At 42.5% G+C, this 17,836-nt stretch overlaps 1 protein-coding gene across 2 annotated transcripts in view; it reads right to left on the reverse strand.

The window, feature by feature from the left end:
- Positions 1 to 13,083: 13,083 nt before the first annotated feature.
- The window catches only part of lcmt1 (leucine carboxyl methyltransferase 1), a 70,434-nt gene continuing 65,681 nt past the window's right edge, over positions 13,084 to 17,836 (reverse strand). For both annotated transcript variants that reach the window (XM_078558491.1, XM_078558490.1), the window contains exon 12: positions 13,084 to 13,383. In XM_078558491.1, coding sequence (XP_078414617.1) covers positions 13,352 to 13,383 — 32 coding nt within the window. In that variant the 3' untranslated portion in view covers positions 13,084 to 13,351. The remainder of the gene's footprint in view (positions 13,384 to 17,836) is intronic.

Consider the following 17,836-nt stretch of genomic DNA (forward strand, 5'->3'; position numbering starts at 1 on the left):
ACTGTGCATTCCCACATGAGCAGACAGGCACAGCTGAGAGATGTTAATGGTCTCTCAATGACATTGCAGGGAATAACCAAAGTGAAGCAATTATGTACATTCATGTGACACTAATTGTACAAAGTGACAGTAATCAATCTCCTGGGTTTAACCCCTTGCTTGTAGTGTGGCATTTACCCAGACAGATGATGAAGTGAAGTGCAATTGGGTATCAAGATGAGCTTTTGAATCGTGTTGCAGTAGTGGGGCCGGACAAGCCTCAGGCTACCCTCAACATATTGCATAGCCTGTTTAAAAATTGACCCTCATGTATATTCCAGACACGAGTATTACAGTGCTATGTATCAGGATATCAGCGCCTGGGCTGAAAGCAGCACACATCCAGGTGCCTGGCCAAAGCACCCTCATAGCAGTTGCTCATGATTAGGGGGAGAGGGAGCACCCCTTGTTGTAGATCATTTCTGTTGTGAATAGTTGGCAACATGGGACCCAGGGCCGTGAACCCACAATTGCTCACGAGTCATTGACAGAAAGATTAGTATTGTAGGTGAGTCCTGACTCTTGCCTATTTCTCATTGATACTGCAGAGAGGAGACTACCAGGAAGATGGAGTCTGGATTCATTGCTGGCTGCAAAATTGCAGACAGGAATGAGAGAAGAAGGAGAAGATTGTGATAGAGGAGGCTGGCTTGCCAAAGGGAGCAGCAAAACCCTCAAAACCAAGGCCAACAGGGCCCCCTCCAGATGTGGAGAGCAGAAACGTCATGCGTAGGCACCTCGCTAGAGCCAGGGCTTAAAAATGTCATCTGTCTTATCTGCAGATGACCGAGAACCAGTGTTGCCGATGCCTCCACATGTCCAGGGATCTGGTAACTCACATTTGCCACATTTTCCATGAATTGGCACCACGTGGACTTGGAGGACATCCATTGCCAGTGGCTGTGAAAAACTTCTACACCACTGGCTCTTTCCAGGCATCCACACAGAAATGCATGCATGAGGTCACAGATACCCTTTTTGCTGAGGCCCTCAATTACATCAGCTTCAACAGAGATCAAGCATGACGGAGATCAAGAGGATGACAGCGGTAGTTCGAGGAAGCCAACGCTGCAGATGAAGAGGCCATAGCACAGACCAGATGAGGCAGGCGTGCGTAGGAGGACACATTAGCTACAAGATTTCAGGAGGAGGATGACGAGATGGAGTGGACAAGTGGTCTACATGAGGGGCTAACATGAACAGGAGCTTTGTGACTCCTATCTTTTCAGCTATGCATTTCAAAATGAGAGTCAGTAGTTTCACATCAGGCTTCCCTTGGTGTGATCTTTTGAAGGTTGATGAAGCCTTCAGAGCATGCTTCCTTGCTGAGATGATGCGCTGCCTGGAGGAAGGTGTGTTGCCATTAAAGGTCTCAAGGTGCTGACTGTTCAAGCAGCTCTGCAGCAACCCATTCGCGATGGCAGCCTATATGATGCAGGCGCTGATCCACTATCATGAGTGGGCTCATGGGTGGTAGCCTTCAATTGGACTGCGCTCCTTAAGGTGATCCATGTCCAGCAACACCACTATGCACTCCGAGTAACATCGATGGTGCAACTGATGGGTGAGACTTGGGTCAAGGCGGCCGAGAATGTTCGGCAGGTCTCAATCCATGTACAATTGAGTCAAACCTCCCTGTCATCTTGTTCACAATCTCATTGACACTCTGTGCTCTCACTTAGGGATGGTGGCCTGCAATTTTTCTCAGCTTACTATGAATGTGGACCACCTGAGGATGACGACATTCAAACAATTGCATGTCAGCCATTAATGTGCCTCCTCTTTAACGCAGACATTGTGCCCTCATGGGCTGTACTGGCCCTTGTGAATTGAAAAATCTCTTGACACCATGAGGCCCTCAGGGTCGCGTGTAGTTTCCAATATAGAGCACGCTTAAGCTTCGGTACTTTATTGCTCATACCCCATTTCTCCCATCAACATTGTCTGAAGGTACGATTGACAGTTCCCGATCATACTCAATGGATCCATGGTCCACCACGTGACCATTTGGAATTAGCATTTGTGACTGCGGCCAGTGGTCAGATGAGGGGATGCACACCGCTGCATCTGTATATTGAAAGGAGAGCCATGTGGCTGTAACACAGACAGCTACACGGTTAGAGACGCTTAGGCCTGTAGGTTCGAGTGCCAGGACATTAATTTGGCTGAGAGGGCCAGAGTCTGGTAGATTTAAGGTGGCAAGGTGCTTGCACTTGTTGCTCAGTTTATTAGACGTACAGTCAGAAAGTTGCAAGTGCAGCTGCCAGACAGCAACGCACAGTTCCTTAGAGTATGGCCTCATAGCATGGAAGCCCTGGCAGATGACAGAGTGCATGGAATTCCAGGACATATCACGCTTATCCATGTGTTAACACTTCTGTCCTTCTACACTACACTACACCTTCAGCTTTCAATCATGCATACAACTTGGGAGAACACCTCTGCCTCTATGTCACACAGCCAAGAATGAAAATGAGACGACCCTGCAAAGCATGTGAACGATGTACCTTCCACAAACACAGATAACATTATGTATGAGACATCACTGATGTTGGAATTGATATGAAAACGGCCAGATGCTGCAGTGAAATGTAAGCAGACTACACATACGACATGCCCATGATAGTGACAGCTGCAATAAGTGGGGGGAGGGGCTATGGTGTGTCACCTGATTGACTGCAACTCAGCTCTTAATAAAAAGGAGGCAAATACAAGGGGAGATGTGGAATGGGTCGTATTCTATTCATAGTTGTGTACATTATGTACATGTTGTGAACACCCATGCTACCATTGTGCTCCTAATGTTTATTATATTTCTTAACCCTACCACTACATCTTGGTGCTTCCCCGACATCCACAGTGAAGGTAGAAGCAGCCTGCTGACTGCTACATCATGTTGGCTGTGATGATCTTGGTGGGCACCCTCTGGAGGGCTGAAACCTGGTGGGCTCTGGCCTGCTTCAGGTGTCCTGTGTGGGGCAGGTCCACCCTCCTCGGCCTGTGGAGCTGGAGTTGATGGGGTCACAGGAAGAGGGGAGTTGGTTCGGTAGAACACTCCTGGAGTCATCTGGGTGGATGGCCGCGGGTGTTTAGCTTCTCGATTGCCCCTTGCAATCTGAGGAGTGCAGCTGACATCCCTTCCTGATGTTCCCGTGCTTGTCACTGCAGCTCCAGCAACTTATTTAGGACGGAGTCTGGAGGCTTATCATCTGACTCAGACTCAGCAGAATCATGGCCTCCAGCAATCCTCCAAGTGCCAGCAACCTCGGATGTCCCTGCCTCCATCTGCTGTGGATCAGATTGTGTGCTATGCTCACCAGATTGTTGTTTTTTTCATTCATTTATGGGATGTGGGTGTCACTGGCTGGCTAGGCCAGCATTTATTGTCCATCCTAATTGCTCTTGAGAAGGTAGTGGTGAACTGACTTCTTGAACCGCTGCAGTCGCTATGGTGTAGGTACACCCACAGTGCTGTTTGGGAGGGAGTTGCAGGATTTTGACCCAGCAACAATGAAGCAACTGTATATATTTCCAGGTCAGGATGGTGAGTGGCTTGGAGGGGAGGGGAGCTTCCAGGTGTGTTGTTCCCATGTAACTACTGCCCTTGTCCTTCTAGCTGGTAGCAGTCGTGGGCTTGGAAGGCGCTACCTAAGGAGCTTCAGTAGTTTCTGCAGTGCATCTTGTAGATGGTGCCACTGCTGCCACTGTGCGTCGGTGGTGGAAGGAGTAAATGCTTGTGGATGGGTCGCCAATCAAGCGGGTTGCTTTGTCCTGGATGGTGTCAAGCTTCTTGAGTGTTGTTGGAGCTGCACTCATCGAGGCAAATGGAGAGTATTCCATTGCACTCCTGACTTGTGCCTTGTAGATGGTGGATAGGCTTTGGGGAGTCAGGAGGTTAGTTACTCGCCACAGGACTCCTAGTTTCTGACCTGCTCTTGTAGCCACAGTATTTATGTGGCTAGTCCAGTTCAGTTTCTGGTTAATGGTGACCCCCAGGATGTTGATAGTCAGGGATTCAGTGATGGTAACGTCATTGCATGTCAAGGGGCCACAGTTAGATTCTTTCTAGGCATTGTCTGCCTCTCGTGTGGTGCGAATGTTACTTGCCACTTGTTAGCCCAAGCCTGGTGTCATGAAAATATAATTCTCATAATATTATTGTGATTTATTGTAAAGGTTGGTTAATAGTGGGTTTTGGATAGTTTCTGTGTATGTTTGTGTGTGTGTGTGTGTGTGTGTGATTTAATTGAATTGGAGACAGCTGGTTTGGAGATTTTGAGTCAACAACAAAAGCTAAGTTTGAAATGCTAAATATGCAAACATGGCTGAAGTTTTAGAATGTGAGGTATGATTTGCATTCATAGGTAAATTAGGGTAGTTTGAATTTCAAAGAGATGGTAGGATGTTACACCTAGTCAGAAGAAGCTAAGACCAACAGTATGTTTATTTTTCCCAAAGGTTAGTAATAATATGAACACTAATTCATAAGATTTATATTATGGGAAAGGTAAAGCTCCAAAGACATATCAGAACAATGGGATTTGCATTAAAAAGGGAGAAACATGTATAGAGGAGATGAGGTTATGTGTCAAGGGGAAGGCATTCTAAGAGCTAACAAGTGTGAAAAGTCGTGCATCAAGTTGCTGTCTACAGGAACCGAAGCTAAGAAAACTCGCTTTGAATTCAACTGTCTAGGGTATTATGTGGTTTTGTCTGTGCCTGTTTAAATTGATTTGTTTTACTGTTACCTTAATGGGGGTGTAATTGGAAGCCAGATTAATTAGGGATTTTAGGAGTTATTATAGTAGTAATTTGAAGATTTATGTATGTGCTTGAAATATTTTCTTTTGTTAATGTTTAATTTAGTTTTCTAAAAACCTCTGAAGTCGTGGTAGTCTTACTACTTCTGAATTCAGGGCACGCACCTTGAAATAAAATACAAATCGCTTGACCGCGTGATCAAGTTTCCCTTGTGGATTTGATCCACCTGGCACACATCATCTGCTGTGTCATAATACTGGAGATTATCCAGGTCTTGCTGCATTTGGACATGGACTGCTTCAGTATCTGAGGAGTCACAAATGGTGCTGAACATTGTGCAATCATCAGTGAACATCCCCACTTCTGACTTTATGATAGAATGAAGGTCATTGATGAAGCACCTGAAGATGGTTGGGCCTAGGACACCATCCTGAAGAACTCCTGCAGTGATGTCCTGTAACTGAGATGCTATATCTCCAACAACCAAAACCATCTTCCTTTGTGCTAGGTATGATTCCAACCAGCAGAGAATTTTCTCCCAGATTAGGGGTGGAGGACATTGCAGCGGGTCATCATGGTGTCCAGCAGGTGCGCAAGTGAGGCATCACTAAACCTGGGGGCAGCACTCTTCTTAGGTTTGGGGCCATCTCTTCAATGGAACTGTCCTGGGCTGCAAGCATTGAGAGCTGTGTGCGCTGTGGCCATTTAAATATAGCGCCCAGAGTGCGGAAACGGTGAGGTCACATTGGGGCAGGTGAACTAGAGGCCGCCTGCCAGTGATCTGGTGGGTTTCACATGGATACATAATTTACAAGGTGGGATGGGGACAATATGACGCGAAAACCCGCCATTGCAGCTGTCGGGAAAAGCGCCGATTTCCATGCCCACTACCGAACTTGGTGCAATTCAGGGATAATTCCACCCTTAGAATGAACAAGAGTAGAAATATACATTCCTGTATGAATGAGGACAAAAATAATTGGAAAATAAATGTGATCTTTTACTTTTAGTAATGGATTGGTAACCTTAAACATTGCGTAGATGTAACAACTGTTCGTCAGGGGGTAAGTAGAGGAGGCTAATAGGTACCATTTTGTGGAGTGCTATAAGGCTTTTTTTTTTCCTGTAACCAGTGCCCCCTGAGAACCAAAGTGAAACTGCTCAGAGTTGTTTTACACAGGAACTTTACATTTAGCAAAGGAGTCTAACCTTGGTCCATACTCAAATTAAAGAGGTGAATGAACATTGTGCTCAACTACTGTACCAGTTATTTATGTTTCACAGTTATGTTTCACCAGTTACATATTCTGTTCTTTTTGTGGACTTGAATTTATACTTAAAACTTTAATATGATTAATTTTATTACTTTTATGTTGCACCATACAGAGGGATATAAGCAGCTAAAGGATACGTTTTCCACTTGCTCTCCAGTAGCACACAGCCTTGTTCATCAGGAGTGTATATTGAGAGAACAGATGAAAATTAATGGAAAATTATGAACTAAGGGTGCCCAATTTAGGATTACGTGCTCCATGCCTTAAGTGTGCAATAGAAAAATTGATCGTGATATCCCTATTTTTCACGTAACCTTCGCCTTACCTGAACAGGGAATATGTTGGTGAGTGAGGTTTAAAAGTAGAAAAGTCTTCAATTCCATACTACAGATATTCTTCATCATAATATGTGCATAATTCTCTTCAATTTATAATTTGAAAAAGAAATATAAATAACTTCATTAATTTTTTTGCCCTGCAAACATATTTATTGATTTTTCTATTGAGCTTAATTTGCTGCTTATTGCTGTCATAACTATCATGATCATGTAACTTTGACACTATATTTAATTGCATAATGTGATCAATATTTGATTACAGTTGTTGTTTTCAGTTTAATTTATTTGTCAATGACCTTCCGGCTCGCTTCCTTGCATCTACTGCTGATAAGATTAACTTATCCAAAATGCCACATTCCAATCCTTCTAAACTTAATTGGTTCCTCATGCTATTATGCCAATTTCAAAACTTTTGTCCAAGTTTTCAGATTTCTCCATGATTGTGCACCACAGCTGCTTAATGTTCTCCTACTTTACATCTCTCCAGTCACTCTCTGTTTCTCTATTAGTGGAATTCTCCTTGCTCCCTCATTGTTGATCAATTAATACAATTCTCACCTCTGGAATTTTCAACCCAGTTCCTTCTGTTCTGCCCTCCCAGTTTTTGAAAACCACCAAGATATTCCTCTCCAATTTTGCCTTTGGTTTCTATCCCTAGCCACTCTGTTCTATTCCCTTTTTTGTGCTTTCGATCCATCATATTCTTTTCTCCCTTATTATGAATATGGGAACGTTTTCTTTTAGCAAGTGATGAACACTATATAAACATAACCTATTGAACTACTTTCATAAGATAGTGAACACAAGAGACTCACAGTATTTCCTAACCTCTAAGTTATTTGTAGGTAAATTATGTCAGCCTCAAGGTAAAATCTTATCTTGGATGACAGCTGGAAAGTTGAGAATTAAAGTGAATTCTGGAGGGCTTTGACATACCTTTGGGGTTGGTCCAACAAAAAGTAAGTGAATCTTCAAGATTCTTGTAATATATAAAGGAGCTCTTGATGGGGGTGAGGGTTGGTGCGGGAAGTATAAAATAGAACTTGAGTTCAAAGCAGAAGTAGTTATGAACTATAGTGTTAAGCTAATAATTATTGCTTTATTTAATTCCTTTTATAAACAATGAAGATTGTTTTTGTTTAAAAACATGAAATCTTGTGGTATAACAAAGGTTTTCCAAGCGCTGAACTACAACGACAGTGGCAAATTCCAGGCATCCTGCACTTTTCCTTGTGGCTTACATAGCTCCAGCACCTTGTTTTATTTGTGTTTGTGTTCAGTTACATTCTTCTACAGAGGCAAAATTAACAAAAGGAATGTTAAAGTATGGATACGACCACAAAAAGATGAGCAAGATAAACTCACAGGTAACTACAGAAATATTGAATGGCTACTTCACTGCAGTTTTTACTAACAAAGTTAATGATATAGACACTTCGCTAGAGAATGAGCTTAAAAAGAATATTAAGAAGTTGGGATAGAAAGGGAGAAAGTGGTTGACAATTTAAGAAAACTAAAAGGATAAAAGACTAGGTCCATACACATATTTAAGGAAACAAAGAAAGAGATAATAGAGACACTAAGAGAGATGCTATTTTCTATATTGTTCCATAGGTGGGGAAGGTGTTAGAGGACAGGCAGAAAAATAATGTTGTTGCTATATAAAGAAAAAAATAAAATAGAACAAAGCCTGGGAACTGCAGGCCAGTTAGCTGATATTTGAATCTATACTAAAAGAAGTGATAGCATCTAGAGACAGAAAATATCATTAAAAAATGCATGAATTCTGAAATAAGTCACACTTATCTAACCTGGTCGGATTCTTTCAAGAGGTAATGGGAAGGGTAGATATGAATAATACAGTACATATCGTGGACTTGTTATTTCAAAGGGCCATCAAAAAAAGTACCACATGGTAGGCTTATGACAAAAGTTAAGGCATTTGGAATTGGGGAAAATAGCTGAATGGATAGCAAAATAGCTAAAATAAGGAAAACAGAAAGTAAGGAGGGGTAAAGAGTAGTTATTCAGATTGGAGGAAGGTAGAAAGTGTTCCACAGAGATCAGTGCAGAGAACATTGTTCATAATTTACATTAGTGATTTGGACTGGGAACAAGTAACTCAATATCAAAATTTGCGGATGATGTCAAACTGGGGTATAGGTAACAATGAGGAAGGAATCAACAAAATACAAGACGACATTAGAAAACATGCAGACTGAGCAGTTTAATGGCAAATGAACTTTAACATAGATAAGACATGTGGTGATGCCCTATGGTCAGAAAAATAGAAACATCACCTATAGCTCAGGAAATAAGATTGAATGGGTGGAAGAGCAAAGGAGTCGAGAGATACATGTGGACAAATCATTAAAAGCTGCATTGCAGATGAGCAAAGCATTTAAAAATGCTAACAAAGCACTGGGATTTACTTCTAAGGGTCTAGAATTCAAAGGTAGTGAATTTATGTTAAACTTGTAGAGGACCCTGATCAGGCAGCATAATTCTGGTCTCTATCAGGGGCATAGAAACATTGAAGAAAGTGCAAAATAGATTTACACACATGGTACCAGTACTGTCAGGAAAGACTGAAGAGGTTGGGGATTTATTTTCCTTAGGAAAGAGATGCAGAGGTTACCTGATAGAAATCTTTTTAAACTATGAATGGGATGGACGGGATAGATGTGGAGAGAATGCTTCCACTTTTGGGAGAATCCAAACAAGGGGCCTTAATTACAACATCGCTCCTTGACATTCACTGGATTTACCATCGCTGAATCCTCCACTATCAACATCGTGGGGGTTACTATTGATCAGAAACTGAACTGAACTAGCCGTATAAATACTGAGGCTACAAGAGCAGGCTAGGAATCCTGCAGCGAGTAACTCACCATCTGACTCCCCAAAGCCTGTCCACCATCTACAAGGCACAAGTCAGGAACGTGATGGAATACGCTCCACTTGCCTAGATGAATGCAGTTCCAACAACACTCTAGAAGCTCATCACCATTCAGGACAAAGCGGCCTGCTTGATTGGCACTCCATCCACAAACATTCACTCCCTCCACCACCGACACAGTGGCAGCTGTGTGTACCATCTACGTGTTGCACTGCAGGAACTCACCAATCCTTCTTCGACAACACCTTCCAAACCCATGACTGCTACCACCTAGAAGGACAAGGGCATCAGATGCATGAGAACACCAGTACCTGGAGGTTCCCCTCCAAGTCACTCACCATCCTGACTTGGAAATATATCGCCATCATTCCTTTGATGTCTCTGGATCAAAATCCTGGAACTCCCTCCCTCACAGCATTGACGATGTACCTAAACCACTTGAACTGCAGTGATTCAAGGCGGCAGCTCACCACTTTCTCAAGTACAATTAGGGATGGCCAATAAATGCTGGCCTAGCCAGCGTCGCCCACATCCCATGAATGAATTTTAAAAAATTAAGTCACTGTACTTGATCAATTACTTAATACAGTTTATTTTTTTATTTTTGCTTCAGGCTTATGTTTCCTGGAGACAGTTTTGAATTTTTTTTCCCCCAATTGTGTTCCAGGGGCTCTGGAAGAATTTCACCAATATGTCCATTCTTCACTGGTGCATTTGGACAATGAGTGCCTGCAAGCTTTTCAACTTCAAAGTACATCCCAAATAATTCTTGCTTGGGTTCAGTAATGATGCTTTCCAAGTTTGAATTCTGTGACATACAGAAGTGAAATTGGGAATGGTCACTTGGGCAACAATCTGTTGAACTGTACTCTTAGTATCTGTTCAGCTTTTAGGGGAGGTTAGAAAATTTAAGCTATAGCGATAGAAAAGGCTCACAGATCTCCTTATGCAAATTGCTCCATCAGTTTTTGGTTAGAACCAAGCTAGCCATAAATTCAAAAAAATTCTCCAGATGCTCCTCTCTTTGCCAGTTTATGTAGAGTACTCCAGTTACTTCAGTGTTTGTCAGTGCAACTGGTGTCCAAAATCGTCCTTGTACAACATATTCCAAAAAACATCCAGCTTCCACTTCTTTTGTAAGAGTCCAGCTCTTAATACTACACAAAAACACGGACTGCAAACTAGCCTCATATGTTCTTTCTCACATCCAAAATAAAACAAATCCTTCCCAATAATGGTTTCCATCTAACAAAGTACTTGCAACTACGATGAGGCAACTTCTCACCTCTTTGCATATCAACCTGCATTAGATAAACACATCCACCATTTCCACCTCTTTAGCAATCATGCCTACCTTTGTTTTGCTAATCTTGTGTATTTGAGGCATAATCCTGATTTTGAGCTCCCATTTTTTTCCCTTAGTTATGAGTGACACTGGCAGGCTGTATATTTCCAGACTAATCCTAATTGACCTGACAAGGTAGTGGGCATTCCTCCAATTGTGCTTTGTAGTAATTGTTAATTTGGCTGAGATGGTTGCACTGGCCTGGCAAGCCAGTCTAAAGTAAGGCGGACCTAATAGAGCTGGACAAGATCCTTTTGCTACAGAACATGAGTAAATTAGTTGACGTGTCAAAATAATTTGGTAGTTTAAGATCTTTTTCTAGTACTAATTCATAAATTACCAGATACATTGAATGTTATTTCACAATGTATGATAGTGGAATTAGAACTCTCAACCTCTGAATTGCTATCCCAATACCATAACCCCTACACCTAATCATTTGTTCAGCACCAAGCTCCTCAGTCGTCACCAGGACAACAATCAACGATCCACTTTAAATGCTAGCATTATCTTCTAACTCTGAGTTTCATGAGCGCCCTCCTGAATAAAATACAGGAATACTTAGATGAAAGGCTATTATGGGGGAAATTAGACTAGATCTTACTGAGACAGATGATTGGAAAATGCTGGAAATGTAGAAAATATCAATGTCTGTTTCACAGGTTGAATTTCTTCAAGGTTCTTCCATTTGACTGCTATAACCTCGGCAGAAGATATACGGAAACCCCAGAGAAATATGGTGAATGTTGCTTATGGGTTTTCAACAAATCGTATTCTGAAATGACAGCTCAAGTGCAATCATCACAATGCTAAATAAATTGATAAAGGAACAAAAGTCTGAAGAAGAAATGCCATATTGGTTCCAATTAGGCATGAGGCTATAAGGATTGTACCCCATTAGCCAGTTTGTTCAAAATTTTTATGGAGTATAAGTGAAAAGGTGATGCTTCCAGCTAAGTCTCAGAAATTACTCTAAAGTATTTCATGTACAATGTGTTTTTAAATGGTATTGGTCGACAGAAGAATGTTGACTAAGACACCAGAAGAACTTCTTTCCCTTCTTAGAATAGTTTGACAGGATTTTTTCATCCAATGGAACAACAAACCCTAGGCTAGAAAGCCAGTGGGTTGCAAAGGCGACTTACCCATGAGCTGCCGTGGGAGACCTGCTCCATTTTAACGGATGAACTTGAACAACATTCTGCCAGCCAGCTGTCTACTTGAATGGATGTACAGTGGAAGCTCACCAGTTTATGCCTCCTGTTCCCAAGTCTGTATCATTTATACATAAAGACGACCAATAGTTCAAACAATAATCTCCAGGGTATAACATGAAACATACCAACAGTCCAAAACATACAACAATCATTTATCTTTTTGATCATTTAACCAATATCCTAACCAAGCTGCTATATTCCTTTAAATACTAAGCACTTTAATTTTATCAACATGCTTCCTACAGGATACCTTATAAATAGCACCTCATCACCATTGTGTATTCTGCCTGAAGGCAGGTCCTTGGCTCAGTCTTCTTCAGGCCTCTCTGTCCTGTACCAGTCTTTTCATTTTCCAATAACGTCATTCAATTTTCAAGCCATCCAACATTGATATTCTCTTCCTCTTCCTTGAAATCTTCCCTCCATAAAATTATTTAATAGTCCGTTTTTCCTTAAGATGTGCCCTGGCCAGTCTCTCTGTCTTTTCCTAATTCCATTCAGCAAATTTCTTTGTCCGTTCACTCTCCTCAGCACTTCATTTATTACTTTTTTTTTCCAGCTGATCCTTTCCATTTTTCTCCAAGCCCACACTTATAGTGTGATAAATATAACTGATCACTAATTTTTGTTTGATTTGTTCATGGGATGTGGGCTTTGCTGGCTAAGCCAGCATTTATTGCCCATTCCTAGTTGCCCCTGAGAAGTGGTGGCGAACTGCCTTCTTGAACTGCTGCAGTCCAAGCACTGTGGGTGTACCTACACATGGACTGCAGCGGTTCAAGAAGGAAGCTCACCACCACCTTCTAAGGGGCAACTAGGGATGGGCAATAAATGCTGGCCTAGCCAGCAAAGCCCACATCCCATGAATGAATAAAATAAGATGAAGGAATTAGTTATGAACTGATCAAACTAATAAAAGCTGACTAATAGAGGAAATAATTACAAAGACCACATTTATGCAGTAAAGAATAGACAACTGATTAATTTACTAAAAAGGTAACAGCAATTGTCTAATCACATTACTGTAAAAATTAACTGATTAACAGTTTAAATTCACATTTATTTAGTTTGGATGTAATCCAAATAAAATCGCATTTTAAATCAACAATACTGAAAAGAAATGTCTTAACTGTTGCATTTGTGGAAAACACTATTTTTGTGTACTGATGATTAAAAAAACAACTCAATGTCTGTTGTTTTGGTGAACACATCAATCTCAAATAAGAACTTTATTAAATATCACAAATCAAAACAAATCAATCTTTCTGATGCGAAACAAGTAGTTTGCTAATCTAACAAACTACAGGATGCAAGTTCACAAAATGATGCAAGTTCAGCGTTTTCTGGTGCTTATATGCAGTAAAACAGCAACAAACATTTAGTCACAAAGGAAGTGTTCTGTTAAGGTGTCAGTGGATTTCCCTTTTCATGCAGATTGATTGCTGGATTCATAGTTGCACTTTGCTTCACAATGGAAATCAAATGTTCCCAAACGTAATGTCACCAATACCTGAAAACAAACAGAGGACATTACATGTGAGAATACAGTGGGTAGTTATGAGGAATAGGTCAGTTTGTTGATTTCAACCCACTACTTCTGCATGTCCATTTTTTTTCCAAAGTTGAAAAGGAAACTTGTATGAAAGGTGATAGGAATTCAGCCCTTTGACACTATACTCTGAATTCCAGTCCTCAGAAATGAAGTTTCACTTGAAGGAGGGGAAAACTGGCAACTTCCTATGAAAGGAACAACACCTTAAAGAGGGAATTTCATCATTGGCACTGCTGCTTTAAAAAGAAAATAACTTTGTTCTATTCACTTTTTAAAGAAAAGCTACTTTGCAAACAGGCTTGGAACAGTGCACATAGAAATAATACAAAAATAAACCATTCTGTGCAACCCATCTACTGCTGCTAATCTTTCACACCAGTAGTAGTCTTAATCCTATCCTATTTCCCTTATCCCTTCACCTAACCCCGTCCTTTTCCTCCAACCACCTGTCTAATTATTAAAAAAATTATTCTTTCATGAAATCTCAGCACCGCTGGTTAGGCCAGCATTTGTTGCCCATTCCTAATTGTCCTCTAGGAGGAGGTGATGAGCCGCCTTTTTGAACCATTGCAGTTCATGTGAGAACTTTAGGAGCAGGAATAGGCCATTCGGCCCTTCAAGCCTGCTCTGCCACTCAATAATCATGGTTGACCTGGTGTGGTCTCAACCCCACTTTCCTGTCTGCCCCCCATAACCCATGATTCCCATGTCCATCAAAAATCTGTCCAACTCTGCCTTGAATAAATTCAGTGATCCAGCCTCCAATGCTCTCTGGGGAAGAGAATTCCACATAATAATGACCCTTGGACAGAAAAAATTTCTCATCTCCATCTTATTCTTAAACTGTATCCCCTAGTTCCAGTCTCCCCCACATGTGGAAACATCCTCCTGGTATCTACCCTGTCAAGTCCCCTCAGGATCTTATATATTTCAATAGGATCACCTCTCGCTCTTCTAAACTCCAATGGGTATAGGCCAAACCTGTTCAACTTTTCTTCATAGGATAAGCCCTTCATCCCAGGAATGAATCAAGTGAACCTTTTCTGTATTGTTTCTAACTCAATTATATCTTTTTTCAAATGAAGAGATAAAACTGTACACAGCCAAATGTCATCTCACCAATGCCCTGTAGAGCTGCAGTAAAGTTTCCCTACTTTTATATTCCATTCCCCTTGCAATAAGTGCCAACATTCCATTTGCCTTCCTAATCACTTGTTATACCTGCATGCTAACATTTTGTGATTCATGCACCAGGTCGCCCAGATCCCTTTGTACGAGTTCTGCAATCTCTCAATTTAAATAGTATACTGCTTTTCCATTCTTACTGCCAAAGTGGACATGTTCATGTTTTCCTACATTACACACCATTTCCAAATTTTTGCCCACTCACTTGTCTATATCCCTTTTTCAGACTCTTTACCTCCTCTTGACAACTTACTTTCCTATCCCTCTTGGTGTCATCGGCAAATTTAGCTTTTTTTTTTTAATTCATTCATGGGATTTGGGCATCACTGGCTCGGCTAGCATTTATCGCCCATCCCTAATTGGCCTTGAGAAGATGGTGAGCTGCCTCTTGAACCACTGCAGTTCAAGTCGTGTAGGTACATCAACAGTGCGATTAGGGAGTTCCAGGATTTTGACACTGCGACAGTGAAGGAATAGCGATATATTTCCAAGTCAGGATGGGGCTTGGAGGGGAAATTCCAGGTAGTGGTGTTCCCATCTGTCTGCTGCCTTTGTCCTTCTGGATGGTAGCGGTTGGGGGTTTCGAAGGTGCTGTCTAAAGAGGCTTGGTGAATTTCTGCAGTGCATCTTGTAAATGGTACATACTGCTGCCACTGTGCGTGAGTGGTGGAGGGAGCAAATGTTTGTGGATCAGGTGCCAATCAAGCGAGCTGCTTTGTCCTGGATGGTGCCAAGTTTCTTGAATGTTGTTGGAGCTGCACTCATCCAGGCAAATGGGGAATATTCCATCACACTCCTGACTTGTGCCTTGTAGATCGTGGACAGGCTTTGGGGAGTCAGGAGGGGAGTTACTCGTTGCAGGATTCCTAGCCTTTGGCCTGCTCTTGCAGCTATAGTATATAAATGACTAGCCCAGTTCAGTTTCTGGTCAATGGTAACCCCCAGGATGTAGATAGTGGAGGATTCAGCGATGGTAATGCCATTTAATGTCAAGAGGCAATGGTTGGATTCTTTCTTGTTGGAGATGGTCATTGCCTAGCACTTGTGTGGCGCGAATGTTACTTGCCACTGTCAGCCCAAGCCTGGATGCAGCCCAAGTCTCACTGCATTTGGACATCGACTGCTTCACTATACGAGGCATCGCAAATGGTGCTGAAAATTGTTCGCTGATGATTGCACATCCCCACTTCTGACCTTATGACGGAAGAAAGGTCATTGATGAAGCAGCTGAAAATGTTTGCGCCAAAGACACTACCCTGAGGCACTCCTGCAGTGATGTCTTGGAACCGAGATGATTGAAATCTATCTTTCTTTATGCCAGGCATGACTCCAACCAGCAGAGATTTCTCCCCTTGATTCCCATTGACTCGGGTTTTGCTTGGGCTCCTTTATGCCACACTCGGTCAAATGCTGCCTTGATGTCAAGGGCAGTCACTCTCACCTCACCTCTGGAGTTCAGCTCTTTTGTCCACATTTGAACCAATGCTGTAATGAGATCAGAAGCTAAGTGGCCCTGGCGGAACCCAAACTGAATACCCAGGAGCAAGTTATTGCTAAACAAGTGCTGCCTGATAGCACTGTTGATGACCCCTTCCATCACTCCACTGATGATCGAGATTAGACTGATGGGCCGGTAATTGGCCAGGTTAGATTTGTCCTGCTTTTTGTGTAGAGGACATACATGGGCGATTTTCCACATAGTCGGGTAGATGCCAGTGTTGTAGCTGTACTGGAACAGCTTGGTTAAGGGCATGGCAAGTTCTGGAGCAGAAGTCTTCAGTACTATTGCTGGAATATTGTCAGGGCCTATAGCTCTGCAGTGTCCACTGCATTCAGCTGTTCCTTGGTATCACGTGGAGTGAATCAATTTGGCTGAAGATTGACATGTGAGATGCTGGGGACCTCTGGAGGAGGCCGAGATGGATCATCCAATTGGCACCTGGCTGAAGATTGTTGCAAATACTTCAGCCTTATCATTTGCAACATGTGCTGGGCTCCCCCACCATTGAGGTGGGGATATTTGTGGAGCCTCCTCCTCCAGTGAGTTGTTTAATTGTCCACCACCATTGGTGGCTGGATATGGCAGCACTGCAAAGCTGAGATCTGAGCCTTTGGTTGTGGAATTGCTTAGCTACCTATTGCTTGCTGCTTATGCTGTTTGATACCAAAGTAGCCCTGTGCTGTAGCTTCATCAGGTTGACACCTCATTTTTAGGTATGCCTGGTGCTGCTCCTGGCTGCCATCCTGCACTCTTCATTAAACCAGGTTTGATCTCCTGGCTTGGTGGTATTGGTTGAGTGGGGGATAATGCCAGGTAATGAGGTTACAGATTGCAGTTGAGCACAATTCTGCTGCTGCTGATGGCCCACAGTGCCTCATGGATGCCCAGTCTTGAGTTGCTAGATTTGTTCAAAATCTATCCCATTTAGCACGGTGCTAGTACCACACAACACGAGGGTATCCTCAGTGTGAAGATGGGACTGGCAGACAGGTTGGTGAGGATAATGGCAAGTATGTTTTTCCCACTTGTTGGTTCCTTCACCACCTGCCGCAGACCCAGTCTAGCAGCTGTCCTTTAGGACTTGGTCAGCTCAGTCTGTAGAGGCGCCACTGAACCACTCTTGGTGATGGACATAGCAATCCCCCACCCAGAGTACATTCTGCACCCTTGCTACCTCAGTGTTTCCTCCAAATGGTGTTAAACATGGAGGAGCACTGATTTATCAGCTGAGGGGAATAATCAGCAGGAGGTTTCCTTGCCCATGTTTGACCTGATGCCATAAGGCTTCATGGGATTCGGAGGACTCCTAGGGCAACTCCCTACCGACTATATGCCACTGTGCCGCTACCTCTGCTGGGTCTGTCATGCTGGTGGGACAGGACATACCTAGGGATGGTGAGGGTGGTGTCAGGGACATTAAGCTTTGATTCCATGAGTATGACTATGTCAGGCTGTTGCTTGACTAGTCTGTGAGACAGACTTTTTAGCACAAACCCCCACATGTTAGTAAGGAGCTGTGTGGTCCGAATGGTTTCATTCCTTATTGGCTTACTGGCAGTCTGATACAACTGAGTGGTTTGCTAGGCCATTTCAGAGGGCATTTAAGAGTCAATCACATTGCTGTGGATCTTGAGTCACATGGGTTTTTACCCAAATGAGTTTTTACGACAGTTGTTTCATGGTCATCATTAGATCTCTAATTCCAGACTTTTATCGATTGAATTC

Source organism: Cetorhinus maximus, chromosome 15 (assembly GCF_964194155.1).
Source record: "Cetorhinus maximus chromosome 15, sCetMax3.hap1.1, whole genome shotgun sequence".
NCBI lineage: Eukaryota > Metazoa > Chordata > Chondrichthyes > Lamniformes > Cetorhinidae > Cetorhinus > Cetorhinus maximus.